This window comes from Stegodyphus dumicola, chromosome 7 (genome assembly GCF_044657685.1).
Source record: "Stegodyphus dumicola isolate Sdum_Otavi_A_Nest chromosome 7, ASM4465768v1".
Taxonomy (NCBI): Eukaryota; Metazoa; Arthropoda; class Arachnida; order Araneae; family Eresidae; genus Stegodyphus; species Stegodyphus dumicola.
Window position 1 is genome coordinate 63818467 of NC_140774.1, and position 15799 is coordinate 63834265.

Below are 15799 nucleotides of genomic sequence, written 5' to 3' on the forward strand. Positions count from 1 at the left end.
ACTTAGGCTTCAAGGCTAACAGCACCATGGCTTATCATCCACAATCTAATGGTTTAATAGAATGGCAACATCGAACCTTGAAAAACAGCCTAAAGTCCCACCTGCAAAAGTCAAATTCTTGGACTGAAACCATGTTTCAGCCTCAAGAATGAAACAACAACAAATCTCCCGACACATGAAGTTGATAACTCCAAAATCTCACCTCCACTTCCTGGAGACAATGATTCTTCCCAAGATATTCATCCTAGAAACACAAAGCTGGACGAAGGGCGAGATTTCCTGCATACCTGAAAGATTACGAGGTATAACGCTATCACTGGGAAGGGGGTGTGTGGCGACATCATTCGCGTTAATGAAGCGCCATCTGTGAAACTTCTCGCATGCACTTTTCTTTTCACCAGAATGGCAACATGAAGCAAGAGAGAAGACAAAGAACGATGACTGATTTTTTGTCTGTGTGATTCTGTATCTAAAAAATGTAAATAAATATTAATCTTATTGGAGTAAGAGCAATGTTTAACATTTCATATGTTCAAGACATCCACATTTATCACTACAAAATTATCATGTTCTTTTGTAACTTTGATAGTTTAGGCTTATGGCACATTTTTTGAGTTTTTCCAAAAACATTGAACTGTTTCCAAAACCAGGTGTCTAGGAATTGCTTAATCAAGATGAATTTTTTAAACACATTATTTCTGGGGATTAAATGCAGATACATGCTTCTGATGCAGAAACTACTCAATCAAATGAATGGCACTTAAGAGGTGAAAAAACTACATCATAGTTGGTCAAAAATCAAGATAACACATACCATTCATCTGCTGTGTAACTCATGTGTTTTTGTTTTTTTTTCCAACAGTATTTAATTTACAAATATTGAAAAAGTTTAGATAATTTTCATAGATTCAATGTGACCTGATGGCTTTAATAAAAGGTAAAATTATGCATTTTTCAATTTTTATCAGTTATTATTAATTTTATAATTAATTTATTCATAAAATAGAGCATGATCATTGTAATTTTTTTTTCAAATTATGCAGTTGATATTTGTAACTGGAATAACTGAGATTTTGGATATTCGGTTAAATAATTTTAAAAAAAAAATTAATTCATTCCTGTTCATGTTTTCATATTATGCTCATAGTATAGTAATATTTGCATTATTCAGGCAACAGTTGTACATCCGAATAGGAATTTGAAGCATTCCAGAAAATCAACTATGGCTTTTGAAGAAAGTGATGAAGAAGAAGAACTGCAGTGTGCAAGAGACCAGCAATTAAAAGTATACCAAAAATTTATATTGATATATTATGTTTTTCATTGCATTTCAAGTACTTGATAAAAATTTTCTAATGTTTTTTTATAACAAGTGTCAAGATTATTTGAATTTGATTCTGTAATATGTGATAGAAACATCTACTTGAAAACTACTGGGATCTCTTGCTTGATGCAGCTAATTGATCCATGTGAAACATCAAGTTAAAATAAAATATATTAATATTTATAAAATATTATAATTCATCCAACTGCAGGCACATTCAGGCCTGGCACCAGAGCTAGTGCAACTGGTGTGGCCACACTGAGGAATAAAATTTTTAGAATTTAAGCAGGCACCTGGCAACAGAATTTAGGACCCGCAGAGATTGCACCAAGCAGTAAAATTTCTAGCACCAACTATAGGCCCTGTCCATTACAGGCATATTAAAATTTTTTCTCTATTTTAGCAAATTGTCACTAAATTTAACAGCTCCAATATCCTTAAGAACTGATATTTAAATTGATATTCTCATTGACTGTTGGACTGCTCCTTATTAGACATAGGCAAAGCTGCTGTTTTATGGGATTCGATCAGAACCCCGTTTGCTCACTGAAATGAATTGGTTTCTTTTTATGACCGACCACTCACTAACAATAACATTAATTAAAAATAATGCAATCAGAAGTGATTCAAGAGCTATTAGCAAGAATGGAACAAAGAGCGAAAATAATTGAATGAGAAGTGGAATTAGAAGAATGACTCACTCAAATGCTAACTTCTTGAACTCATTTCTTTTAACTGTATGTTTGAGTTTATCTAAAATCTCCTCTATACTCAGAAATAACAATTAAGCTCCAGAATAAAAAGAATTTAAAAAATTTGGGAAATGATGAAATTAAATGGATGTTAATACTTAAAAAATACAAGATTGCATAAATGTGCATAGAGGTTGCATGTGTTTTTCAAATCAACATTATCTTTGTGAAATCTAAATTGAAATATATAAAGAACTTAGATTGAAATCAACAGACCTTAAATTACTCCAGAGTCTGGTTTTGGTACTTCTCCATCATAATTCCAGCTGAGGTGTACCAAGGGCTTTCAGCACTTCATATGTAAGTGAATCAGTTTCAACAAATTTTAATTTAATATTAAATATGCTTAAATCAATGCTAACATCTGAATGCATTTGGGAAACTGACTAAGGTCGAGACTTAAGGACAGAAAAACTCTTACCTGCATGCCAAAGGCTTATTATCCAGGGAATGCAATAAGCGAGTAATTTTTTTCTTTCCCCAAAATATTAAGAGTGAACATTCTGGTAGTGCACGTCTGTGGCACAGCTCCTGCAATCTTTCTAAACAATGTAACTAAATACATGGGATGAAAATTGTCACTTGTTCAGAGCTTTATGTTTGCTCTCATGTTGTTATTGAATCCAAATCGGGGAAAAGTTTTTCTTCTATCACATTCTGCTTGACCACTAGAATTATATGGGCAGGGCATCACAGTCAGAAAGTTTTAGATTCTTCTGTCTTTGTTTTAAAGGCTGTGCTTCTCTATTAAAATTTCCTTCCATACTCTTGTATTGTTTCTAACATTCGCTCTATTCTCATGAGTGGGAGCTTTTATCATTTTACTTTTTTCATTGGTATTCTAGGGAAAAAAAATGGTTTTTATTTCTATCATTCCTTGATATAATATGTAAAACCATATGGTCAAGATTTAAATTCAATTGTAGACTTTCTGAGCTATTTCTTAGTTTTCGAATGAAACTAATTCTAGCCAGAGCTCCAAAGAAGACAAAGTCCAAAATTTTTTTATTGAACTATTTATCTTTTATGTCATAATTAATTAATTAATTTATATTTTTACATTTTATTTTATTATTTTAATTATTAGTTATTTTATTTATTTTGCCACACCTTTCTGATAGAGAGGCTTCCAGCACTTCTAATTTTAGAAATTAAGCCATGAAAATCCATTTATTGATATAGTATATCTTAATGATATAATAAGGGTAACATGGGGCAATTATGAACCTCATTTGTCAGAAATAGTCTCAGGTATCAGAACTCGCATTAATTTTTAGATAAAAATTTGGATACATTAAGTATTTTTTTATTTTTATGTTATTAAACTGTAAGGTATTTTTTATGTTGTGGTGTGGATAACATAATGTGTGGTCTGAAATAAAAAAAAAAAAAAAAAAAAAAAATGAGTATGAATTCATTCTGCACCATTGTGGTATAATATTGTCATGCATTTATTTATTGCACCATTGTATTGGCTCAATAATCTGTCATCATAACTTCAGTTTCAGCATATAGTAAGGAAAATATACAACTGAAATATAGTTGATAAACAAAACAATTTCTTATTACTCTTACTAGATAAATTAATTTAGAAAAGAATAATAAAATGTGATACTGATTTCATTAAAATGGAATGTTAAGAATTGTGTGTTACACAGTTAATATTATATAGTAAATATAGTATTTGTTCTAAATATCATTTAAATTTCCAAAGCTTAATTTTGTGTAGCCAGCAAAGATAATTTTAAGACTTATGTCACATGTAATTGATACTGATGCAACTGAAAATATTAGTAATTAGTTAAATTACTAATATACTGCATACACACACACATATATACATACGAGGCGTATTCGAAAACTAAGTACTGTTTTGAAAAAAAGTAAAACAATTTTTTCGAAACCAATTTTATTTTTACATGAAAATGCATGTCTTAAACTATTTTTCAACATAGTTTCCGCCAATGATCAAACACTTGTCATAGCGGGTGACCAGTTTTTGTATACCATCGTGAAAGAAACTTCCTGCCAGTTTCGATAACCACAACTCCACAGCACTTTTCATGTCATCGTCAGATCCAGCGTGCTTGCCACCAAGCTCGCGCTTCATGTGCAGGAACAAGTGATAGTTGGACAGCGCCAAGTCCGGGCTGTATGGTAGGTGATCGAACTGCTCCCAATGAAACTGTCGAATTAACGATTGAGTGACACCAGCAGTATGGGCATTGTCATGGAGCAACACAATTCCTTTACTGAGCATTCCTCTTCATTTGTTTTGAATGGCACACCTTAGTTTTGTTAAAGTCTCACAATATCGTGTCGCATTAATGGTTTCACCTTTGGGAAGAAATTCAGTAAGCAAAACACCTTTCCTATTCCAGATGACAGTGCACATGATTTTTTGTGATGACATTGTCACTTTGAACTTTTGTTTTTTCGGAGAATGAGTGTGTCTCCACTCCATCGATTGTTGTTTCGATTGTGTGAAATGACACACCCAAGTTTCATCACCTCTCACAATTTGGTTTAAAAAGTTTTCTCCCTCATCACTGTACCGCGTGAGAAATGTCAGGGCACTACCAAGTCGCTTTGTTTTGTGAACATCAGTGAGCATTTTTGGAACCCATAGGGAACACAGTTTGCAATAATTCAAGCGGTCAGACACCATTTCAAACAAAACAGTACGTGAAATTTGTGGAAATGCCTCTGAAAGAGTTGTCATTGTGAAGCGTCTGTTCTCATGAATTACTTCATCAACTTTCCTTACCAAATCATCAGTGACAAAAGAAGGCCAACCACTCTGAGCCTCGGCGTGGACATTTGTTCGACCTGCATTAAACATTCTTACCCACTTTCTCACCATTGCATCACTTATCGCGTATTCACTGTAAACTTCTGTTACTTGATGATAAATTTCGGCCGGTTTAACATTCCTCGCGTTCAAAAATCTAATCACGGGACGAATCTCACAGTCAGCGGTAGAACTAATTATCTTAAACATTTTGAATGTGCACAGCAAACTGAAAGCACAACATAGAGCAACCAAAATGGCGACAATTGAAAGTCAGTGAACAAGAAAGACTAGTGTGCATGCGCGGAACATCTACCGCAGCGCTGTGACGGCGCTAGAATGAAACGGTACTTAGTTTCCGAATACGCTACGTATAATATATTGAGCACCCGGAGAGTGAGGATGGGCCTCCCTTTGAAAGTTGTTTTTTGAAGTGCAAGTGAAAATGCAGTGCTCATTAGAAAAGATTTGTGATCATGTTTTGCGTGAAACTCGGCAAGACCACTACGAAAACTGTTACTATGATCAAGACTGCTTACAAAGAACATGCCCTGTCAGATCAGCAAGTGTTTTAGTGGCACAAGACCTTTTTGAAAGGCCGGGAAAAGGTCGACGATGAGGACCACACCAGACGGCCAACCATGACCACCAAGGCTGACAATGTGACACGAGTGATGTAACTGTTGAACTCAGATCAATGATTAAGTGTTCATTTAATGGGCGACATGTTAAAAATTCCAAAATCTGAAGTTCATTAAATCGTTATACACCACGGAAAGGTGTGTGCAAAAATGGTTCCGAAAGTGCTTACTGATAATCAAAAGTCATGGCGTATTGAAACGTGCCAAGAAACCTTGACATGTGCAAATGTGATCAAAAATGTTTAAACAACGCCATTACAGGTGACAAGACTTGGGCATTTCAATGACCTGCAGGCCAAAAGGCAGTCTTCGGAGTGGCACACGCTCTGTCTCCTCACCCGAAAAAGGCCAGGATGAGCAAATCAAAGATCAAGATCATGCTCGTTGTATTTTTTAACATCCACATACTGATTCATCATGAGTTTGTAGAACCTGGAACCACTGTGAACTTTGTCCAGACATTCACACACAACTGGAAGTTGCACCACGATAATGTACCGGCCCACAGTGTCTTCATTGTCGCCGACTACCTCGTCAAAGCAGGGGTGCCAACGATCCCCCCGCCTCCGTACAGTCCGAACTTGGCTCCTCTTGACTTTTTTTCTATTGTACTTCAAAACACCCCTGAAAGGCAAGTATTTTGGACAGTGGATGGGATCAAAGCAGCTTGCACCTCAGCACCTTCCAGAAGAGGACTACCGCAACACATTTGAGAGCTGGAAGTCCTGCTAAAACTAATGTATCAATGCAAAAGGAGAATATTTTGAAGATTTTTAAACACTTGTAACGATAAATTCAGTAAATGATTTTTAATAGACTTACTGACATTACTTTCAGGACAGACCTTTTTTCTGGCCATTAAAATTGCAACACCAGGAAGGAATGATCTGAAGAATGTCAAAATCTCATGAAATGAAGAAGGTGGGGTATGCAAATGATTAGTATTTCAGCACATTTAAATGACGGAGGGAGAAATGACATCTCAAGCACTGCATAAAGTTGCGTAGTGGATTTCTCATTCAGAAAGTGCTTTGTAAGATTGGTGTTCACTCAGAATGTCGTGTTGTGTCTCAAATAAGAAGATAAGAAGAGGAAATGCTTATAAGCAAGTTTCGGAATTCAACAGAGACAGGATCGTTGCCTATCGAGAGTGTAGATTATCATTCCATGATATCGCCCGCTGCACTGGTCGGCATCCAACCACGGTTAGGCGAATATGAAATCAAAGGATTGCTGAGGGTCATAGTGAATTGCATGCAGGATCTCAACGCCCTCCCATGACTAATGCCAGAGAGGTAAGACATTTTATGAGGCCAGCTCTGCAAAACTGTTAGTCAGGAAATGGGAATGTTTGCAGCATGTCCAGTATGAGCTTGTAAGGTGCGGTGACATTTGCTGGAGCATGGACTGTCAGCATGGTGATCGTTACTTTGAATTCCCATGACAATGACAAAGCTGAATACAGGAGCGGCACAATGTCGTCTTTTCAAACGAGTTCTGGTTCTATGTGCATTATTATTCTGATGATCGTATATGTGTCTGGAGTGTCCGAGGAGACCGCACGTTGCCTGCTTGCATTAGATATTGGCATAGGGGCCCTGCACCTAGTGTGATGTTTTGGGCAGCCATTGGGTACACGACACACACATCTCCAGTTCGGAACCACGGTAATTTAAATACAGATGAGTACATTTCTGGCATCTTACATGCAGTGGTTGTGTCATATCTTCGAGGCCCCCAAATGCCATGTTCCAACAAGATAATGCAAGATCACATGTTGCACGTCATGTTCTGAACTTCCTCGATACACAGGGTATTTGTTTGCTGCTTGGCCTACAGTGTCTAGTGAAAACATCTGGTTATGGGTTGCTGAGAGACTGGTCCCGCCACCCCTCACCAACTAATACAGATGATGAAGTGTGGCATATACTTGAAGCAGCATGGAATTAATTGTCATGTCATTCAAGCCCAGTTTGACTCTATGCCTAATGGGTTAAGTGCTGTTTTAGCTTCCAGGGGTATCAGCTGTTTCTACTAATTTTGCAACCCTGTAAACCTCCAAAATGCTTACAAATTTATTCATTTTGTCTTCATGCCATACTGTTTATGTGCAATAAATATCTTTTTTGTATTTGCTTTCCTTCATGGTGTTGCAATTTTAATGGTCAGCACTGTATATATGGAAAATTTTCTTTACTAGCAGTTTATTGTTTTAAAATGTAACATTATTTTCTTTTAGATTGACCTTAAAGAGGAGAGTATCTGCCATTTAGAATTTCTTAGGAATATTTTGAGCCCATATATTGAATCCTACTGGCTGTCAGCTTGTGCTTTGTTGAAATTAATAAATGAGGTGAAAGAGGGTGAGTTCGTTAATTTTGAACTTGCATATGTATTATTTATTGAATAAATGTATACAAAGCATATGATGGAATCATAATGGTAACAAATCAAAAATAATGTTTTCATACATAATTTGAAAATTACTTTTCTATATAGAATAAAAGTTAAATACCAAAATTTTATCTAAAAAAATATTTAAAAAACTAAATGCTTAATTTTATTTTTTAATTCTGCCCAAAATATCTCTTTTTCTGTTACTTCTGAAGAAAGAAAGTAATGTGTTCTTCTTTTTTGTGTTACTAATGAAGTAATCACTTTGTGCTACTTGTCTTTTGATAAAATAAGAAGTTATTTAAAATATTAAATGAATTAAGGTTTTGTGTTGTCTATCTATTAGAAAAACAATATTGTAAGTTGACATAAAAAATAACTATAAATTCTTATCTAATACTTTTTAATAGACTTACAGGGTTACCATAAATGATTCATTCATTTTGAAAAGGCTATATTTTCAAAAGTATTTGACATACACACACAAGATATGTGAAAAGAACCACAAACTCACTAAGTTTACACACCATCTACAAATATTCAGTATGTGCCCATCTGGTGACACAACACACATCCAGATGATAATCAAGCTCATTCCATATATTTTGTAGCATTGTTGTTCAGATGTCTTACCTGTCAAATTGACCAGATGCTTGGAAAACTGTGTGGAAGAATTTGCATCAACGGTTGCATTTCAAACCGTACGATTTGTAGCTCCTGCAGCAATTAAAGTCAGAGGATTATGCCTGTCGACTAGATATTTGTATCAGCATTAAAGGGTAAAGATTTTGCCATCAAGATGATATTCAGAGATGAAGCTACATTCCACTTATCTGGAAAAATTGCTCAAATACTGAAAAAAACTTGGTCAGTTTGTGGTTCTTTTCATATACCAGGTGGCCATAATTAAACTGACAGTGCTCACAGTGTTCTGTAGCGCGATTTGCGAGAATGACGCCACATTTTGTAAGAAGATTAAACAAGACGGGGGACGAAGGATTCCGCGAGAAAACAAATTAGTTCCAAAAGTCACCGCTAGGGGAATATTTGGCGCTATGTAACCGAAAAAAGAGTGTTAACAAATGCAAATTAATACGGAATAAAATTACCTTTTATTATGCACATTTTCTGATTTAGTTCAAGTGCAATATGGCAACACTTTAAAAAAGCATAAAATCTACATAAACACCGATAAACTCTCGTGATCTGCAATATCATGTACACTGAGCAGAAGAAGTTCTCTATTCAAATTTCACGTTACATCCATTCGCACAGTGCCAGCTGCTTGGGTTTTAAAAGGCATTGTGTTATGTTTCGAATCAATTGGATTGAAAGTTTATGTGCAATGTCTCCTTCTTTAGTCAAGTGTTCATTACTGGTCAAATTCTTTTACCTCAACCAGTGCAACGCGTCAGCCGTCCTTCGTGCTTTTATAACACACAAAAAAATGCGTAAAGTTAATGGGCTAAAAGCAATGGTTGCGATGTTTGAGAAAACAGGTTCTCTGAAGGTTCAGTCAGGCAGAGGACGAAAACCTGTACCACAGGATACAATCGAAGCAGTTGCCACGGCGATTGTCGACAGAGGACCAGACAATATTGCTGCCACTTCTAGCGCTCGTAGAGTAGCTCGGAATATGGATATGCCTTACAGCATGGTATGGAAATTCTTACGAAAGATTATCAACTTCTATCCGTACAAGATCAGCCGTGTACAGGAGTTACTGTACCCCGACTATGATAAGCGATTGACTTTTGCTCTCAACTTTCTTGCCAAAATGGAGGTGGAGGATGTTTGACCGTGGAAAATCTTATGAGGAGACGAGGCCCACTTTTACCTGAATGGAACTGTGAATACCCAGAGCTGCCGAATTTGGGATGACAAATCACCACGTGCAGTCACAGCAATTCCCTTGCATTCACCAATGGTAACTGTTTGGTGTGGGTTCACAGCGGAATTTATCGTAGGTCCATTCTTCTATGAGAACATTACCCCGACAAGACCGGAAACCTGTTCTGTTACCGGAGAGAAATATCGCCACATGTTGAACAGCTTTGTCATTCCGGCACTTCAACAAAGACAATACCTGGGGGAAATCATTTTCATGCAAGACTGAGCCCCTCCACACGTTGCTGTACGGGTGCAACAGATGCTACAACAGAAAGTGTCATTAGCAGCTACTTTCCAACTGCATGGCCACCTCGGTTGCCTGATCTTACCGCATTCCACTTCTGGCTATAGGGTTACCTTAAGTCCAAGGTTTATCAAGGAGTGGTCCAGAACCTGGCTATGTTGAAGGATAACATATGACGGACTGTACGGGAGATTCCTGCGTGTTACTTTCTGCTGTTGTGCATACTGTGCACAGAATGCAATATGTGGTCCACAACAACAGCAGCCACATTGAACCTCATTTGAATGCAAAATAAAAGGTAATTTCTGTATTGATTTGCATTTGTTAACACTCTATTTTCTATTACACAGTGCCAAATATTCCCCTAGCGGTGACTTTCGGAACTAATTTGTTTTTTCGCGGAATCCTTTCTCCCCCGTCTTGTTTAATCTTCCTACAAAATGTGGCGTCATTCTCGTAAATAGATCGCGCTACAGAACACTGTGAGCACTGTCAGTTTAATTATGGCCACCTGGTATTTTTCATGTGTGTACCCTTAATACTTCTGAAAATATAGCTTTTTCAAAATGAATGAATCGCTTATGCTAACCCTGTATTTTACTTATGTATTTTATCTTTTTAGGATAAGTTTTCAAAATATTTAATGTACTAAAGTAAGAAAACCTTTTTAATAATTTTATGGCTTGAAACTTAAAAAAAAATTGTATTCGTTTATTAAATTAATGCAATTACTATTTACATTTCAATTTATTCATTCTCTTTTTTAGAGAGTGTATTTATTCAAGAAATACAAGAGACTGCTCAAGAAAAATTGTATAAAAATTTATTAGCATATGGTAAGCATTTTGTACATTTAACTAAAACTATATGTTATAAAATGAAAATGTCTACGCTGAATTTATTTCTTGAGTAAGTCTTAAAATATTTTTTTTATCATATACCAAAATGAATTCTACATTGTTGAACTGGGTAAGGAGCATTGTTAATAAAAGGTACATATATATTTGTTACCAAAGAAGTTATCAAGGTGCTGTTTGATAGTCTCCAAAGAAATTAATTTCAGACCATAACTGTGGGAACAGTATTTTTCCAAATTTTTTGCACGACTTATCAGTATACAATTCCTTTGTAGTCGCACCATACGCAAAACATTACTTTTTTAGGATGCAGTCCCTTCCTCTTGATGTTACTAAAAAAGGTTCTTTGAGCTTACCCTATGATCTTTTTCTTATAATATTATTGTATGGCATCCACTTCTGATCTCCAATAATAAGACATTAAAAAAATATCCAGGCTTCTTCAAATTATCAGATACTGTATATTTGGAATATTTAGTCTCTGACAGTTTTTGAACTTTGTAATGTATATTTTCTGCATGAGCTTCTTTTAATAGATTTTTGTTTACAGAAAATGGTCCATAGCAGACACCTTTGAGGCTGAAATTTGCATGCTTCTCAAACCACCTGCAAACTGTGTCATTAAAAGCAATACATTGCCTACATACATCAGACATTTTACTAAGTAGTCTGATAGCATATTTTCCTTTTTGAAATAAAAGACCATAATATGACGAAAATGAACTTTTGGCATCTATATTCTTAACACTTCACTGAAAAAAAATTGTCACAATATGTGCTAGAATTATACAATGCAAGCAGAAAAGACTGTATTTAAGCATCTGCTGTGATCAAGGTCACTCCTTATCAGCAGTAACAATAATTAGAAGAAAACTTGCTATGAGCTGAGAAACCACAGAATTTTTCGGGTTATCCAGTATTTTCTTAGATCATATTCTTTAAGACATCTAGAGACAGTGACTCCAGAAAGAAAAATGCAGTTCCATGATCTAATTATATATAATTTGTTTTGGCTGCTGGAGATGATAGAATTAACATTCATTTGTATATCTGAGTACTGCTTTCATTCATATATATATATATGTATATCATGGAGGTAGGAAGTAAAATGGAGTGGCCCTAACTGGTTTCCCCCATACACTGCTTTGAAGCACTGGCGATCCCTTTGTGGTGATCAAAACATTGCGCCATTTACCATTAAGTTCAATGGGTTTTGACACGATCGGACGTAAATATTTTGTAATTGTGTTGTAAATATACATATAAATGCATATATTTTCTTTTTCTACAGTATTTCAGAGTCTTAAGTACGAGGGTAAGTTGAAAGTTTCCCCTGTCGACTGTGGTCAGAGTTGTGTATGAAAGTCAAAAAATAGAATGAGACATTAAAGATATGACATACCTTTATTTTATTATTCTCGTACGAGTACGTTGAGACATTGGTCATATCGCTTGATAAGCTTCAAAACGTCCTCCAAGAAAAATTCACGTTTTGCATATGGAAGAAACGTTGAACGGCTATAGGCGAAAGGCAACACAGCAGGAAAACGCGCAAGTCACCGATACACCATTGGGTAGAGGTCGCTGCAAATCAAGCAGATGGCGCTGTTGCAGTGCCTGCGCAAAGCAGAGACCAGCCTCTCATTTGAGCCCCGGTAGGTATGGAGAGAAGGTGCGTTTTGAATTCGTGGTCAAAGGAGGAAGTGAGAGCGGTTATCCGCTATGAATGGGCACGTGGAGTATCAGGAACAGAAATTCATAACTGCCTTGTGGAAGTCTATGGGCCAGGTGTGATGTTGAAGCAAATGGTGCGGAGATGGTGTCGCACATTCAGTGATGGACGTCAGCAAGTGGAGGACATACCGAGAGCTGGACGGACGCGCACAGCCACTACAGATGCAAATGTCAGGAAGGCGGATGACATGATTAGAGCGAACCAGCGTATCACCATTGATGAAGTAGCGGAAGAACTTGGAATCTCACATGAGCGAGCTCGAAACATCGTCCACAACATTCTTCGATACAGAAAAGTGCCAGCACGATGGGTGCCCTGACAATTGACCTCGACGCACAAGGAACAACGCATGGGGGTCAGCCTGGAACATCTCGTGCGTTACCACGCAATGATGATGAAGATGGCAATGACTTTCTGTTTCGGATTGTGACGGGGGATGAAACGTGGGTCCACCATTTCACGCCAAAATCGAAGGCCGCATCTATGGAGTGGAAACATCCATCATCACCTGTCCGAAAGAAGTTCAAGACAACTCCCTCTGCAGGTAAAGTGCTCCTCACCGTTTTCTGGGATGCCCAAGGAGTTTTGTTGCTGGACTTTTTGGAGGTTGGAACCATCAATGCTACGTGCTACTGTGACACCTTGTCAAAATTGAAATAGGTGATTCGGAAAAAGCGGCCTGGCCTTCTCACGTCTGGCGTTCTGCTATTGGATGACAATGCGAGACCACATTCGGCGACGGCAATGCAAAACCATATTGCAACTCTGGGTTGGGAGCGCCTACACCATCCGCCATACAGTCCTGATCTCGCACCAAGCGACTTCCATCTGTTTCCGGCTTTGAAGAAAAATCTCGGGGGAAGGTGCTTTGAAAGCAATACTGAAGTGAAACGAGCCGTTCAACGCTTCTTCCATATGCAAAGCCCTGATTTTTTTCCTGGAGGGCTTTTTGAAGCTTATCAAGCGATATGACAAATGTCTCAGTGTACTTGGTACCTATGTGGAAAAATAAAGGTATGTCATATCTTTAATATCTCATTCTATTTTTTGACTTTCATACACAACTCTGACCACAGTCGACAGGGGAAACTTGTTTTTCAACTTACCCTCGTATATGACAAGAATATATTTAAAACAACAGTTAATTCTATTAATAAAGGAATTAAATACTATACTTTTCACAGAACAGTTTGCTCACAACGGTTTAATTTGAATGAAATATTTTCGTTAATTACATTAGAAAAAAATTTTAAGATAATTCGATTTTATTCAGTTAAGGATTACAAAAATTAAGATCAAAGTTTATTGTATTATTAATATTAAAATATGCATTATTTCTTTTCTATTTATAGAGCTTCTTCCTAAAATACTTTCTCAAATATGACATGATTTTTTATCTTCTTGAATTGAAAAATCGAAGTCAATTTATAATTAATGCTCTATTTGGTCCATTAAATTAGAGCACCTTTTATTTTAATCGTGAAATACGTTAAATAATACTTAACTTTCTCTGAATATGTTTATGAATGAATAAATCCTTCATTTCAAATACATTTATAAATAATTTAATAAATATTTACGTATTTTGTTAAAGGCAGATACATGCTTTTTGTAAGCATATGCATAAATGCCCATGCATATTTCATATTTTTCATTTCCGGCATATGCAAATCTTTAATTTCTGTGCATTCACTATATTAAAAGGGAATAAAAGATTTTTTTAAATATTATTTAAAACTTGTAATTGAGTTATTATAAAATGTAAGGGGAATAATTCTTTTAATTATACTTATCAGATTTTTTTTTACCTTTTATTTCAACAATACATATTCTAAAACTCTTCTTTATTACTTTCTTAACTATGCATCTCATAGAATTTGCTTTACAATAACTTTTAACAGATTGCTGTCCAGTATAAACAAGTCGTACTTAAATAGTTTTATAGCGTATCTGTCAACAAGATTTCAGTTTATGTTTACAATTTAATATTAATGTTATTATATATTTAGATAATATTTATAATTGTTATAAATTTAGATACATTTAATAATTAGAGTACTTCACAGTAACTTGCACAGGAGTTTATGAATGAATAAATCCTTCATTTCAAATACATTTATAAATAATTTAATAAATATTTACATATTTTGTTAAAGGCAGATACATGCTTTTTGTAAGCATATGCATAAATGCCCATACATATTTCATATTTTTCATTTCCGGCATATGCAAATCTTTAATTTCTGTGCATTCACTATATTTTTCGGTAAAGTAATTATCAATAATTTAGCATATACATGAAATTTTTACATAAGAAATATGTATAAATATAATTTCAATGAAAATTACATGCTTTATTTTTAATACCCACTCAAAGGTTAGTTTTTCTTCGAAATTCTTCCATGATGGCATCTCTTCCTTTAGGCAGATAACCCTTGCATGCCCTACTCTATTTAATAAAAAAATAAAATAAAAAAAAAAAAAAAAACTTAACCTGGCCTATGTGCCTAATTACAAATATTTTAGCATGCATAATTTTATATTTACATTTAGCCATCAAAATTCAAACTTTTGACTTAAAACACATTTTAGGATACATTCATCATCAATTTCAAATCTTCTAGTAAATATATTTTGGCAGAGCACTCAATACCTCTTTTTAGCGATTTTACATGGTTTAATAATTCTCTGATGATATAATTATTGTAATATGCTCCAGTTAGCCATTCTTTGTCTATGAATGAGACCTGTGTATGTTAAGAAGCGAGCATAAACCTCGAATTTCTGAGAAAAAACATTTAACAATCTGGAATTGGTAAGAGGACCGTTCATGATCGGACCTCCTTTGGCAGGATACACAAATGTTTTGACCTCCATCGATTACTCTATTTTCAAATTCTTAATAAGCTGTCTTGATAAAGTGGCGTTCACATGGTCACATCATCTTGATCACACAATGGTACTTCCGCCGAATTTCCAAATGTATCCGTCTTCTGTTCCATACGTTTGTGTAAAACTGTACATAACTTTACACAAATGTGTGATTACAAATCAAGGAAAAATTAACTTATTGGCATATCTGTGTGTATATTTATTAATTTTGACAAGGATTGCAGTATTTGGTAGTAATTTTATTTTTTAATTAACCCAAATAAGTAAAACATGTTAACC

The 15799-nt window shown here is 35.4% G+C and overlaps 1 protein-coding gene across 4 annotated transcripts in view; it reads left to right on the top strand.

Moving 5' to 3' along the window:
- LOC118200992 (glycerol-3-phosphate acyltransferase 1, mitochondrial-like) overlaps window positions 1-15799 on the top strand; it is a 115680-nt gene that overhangs the window by 97164 nt on the left and 2717 nt on the right. For all 4 annotated transcript variants that reach the window (XM_035372994.2, XM_035372992.2, XM_035372993.2 and 1 more), the window contains 3 exons: window positions 1172-1285; window positions 7748-7871; window positions 10804-10872. In XM_035372994.2, the coding sequence (XP_035228885.1) occupies window positions 1172-1285; window positions 7748-7871; window positions 10804-10872 (307 nt within the window). The remainder of the gene's footprint in view (window positions 1-1171; window positions 1286-7747; window positions 7872-10803; window positions 10873-15799) is intronic.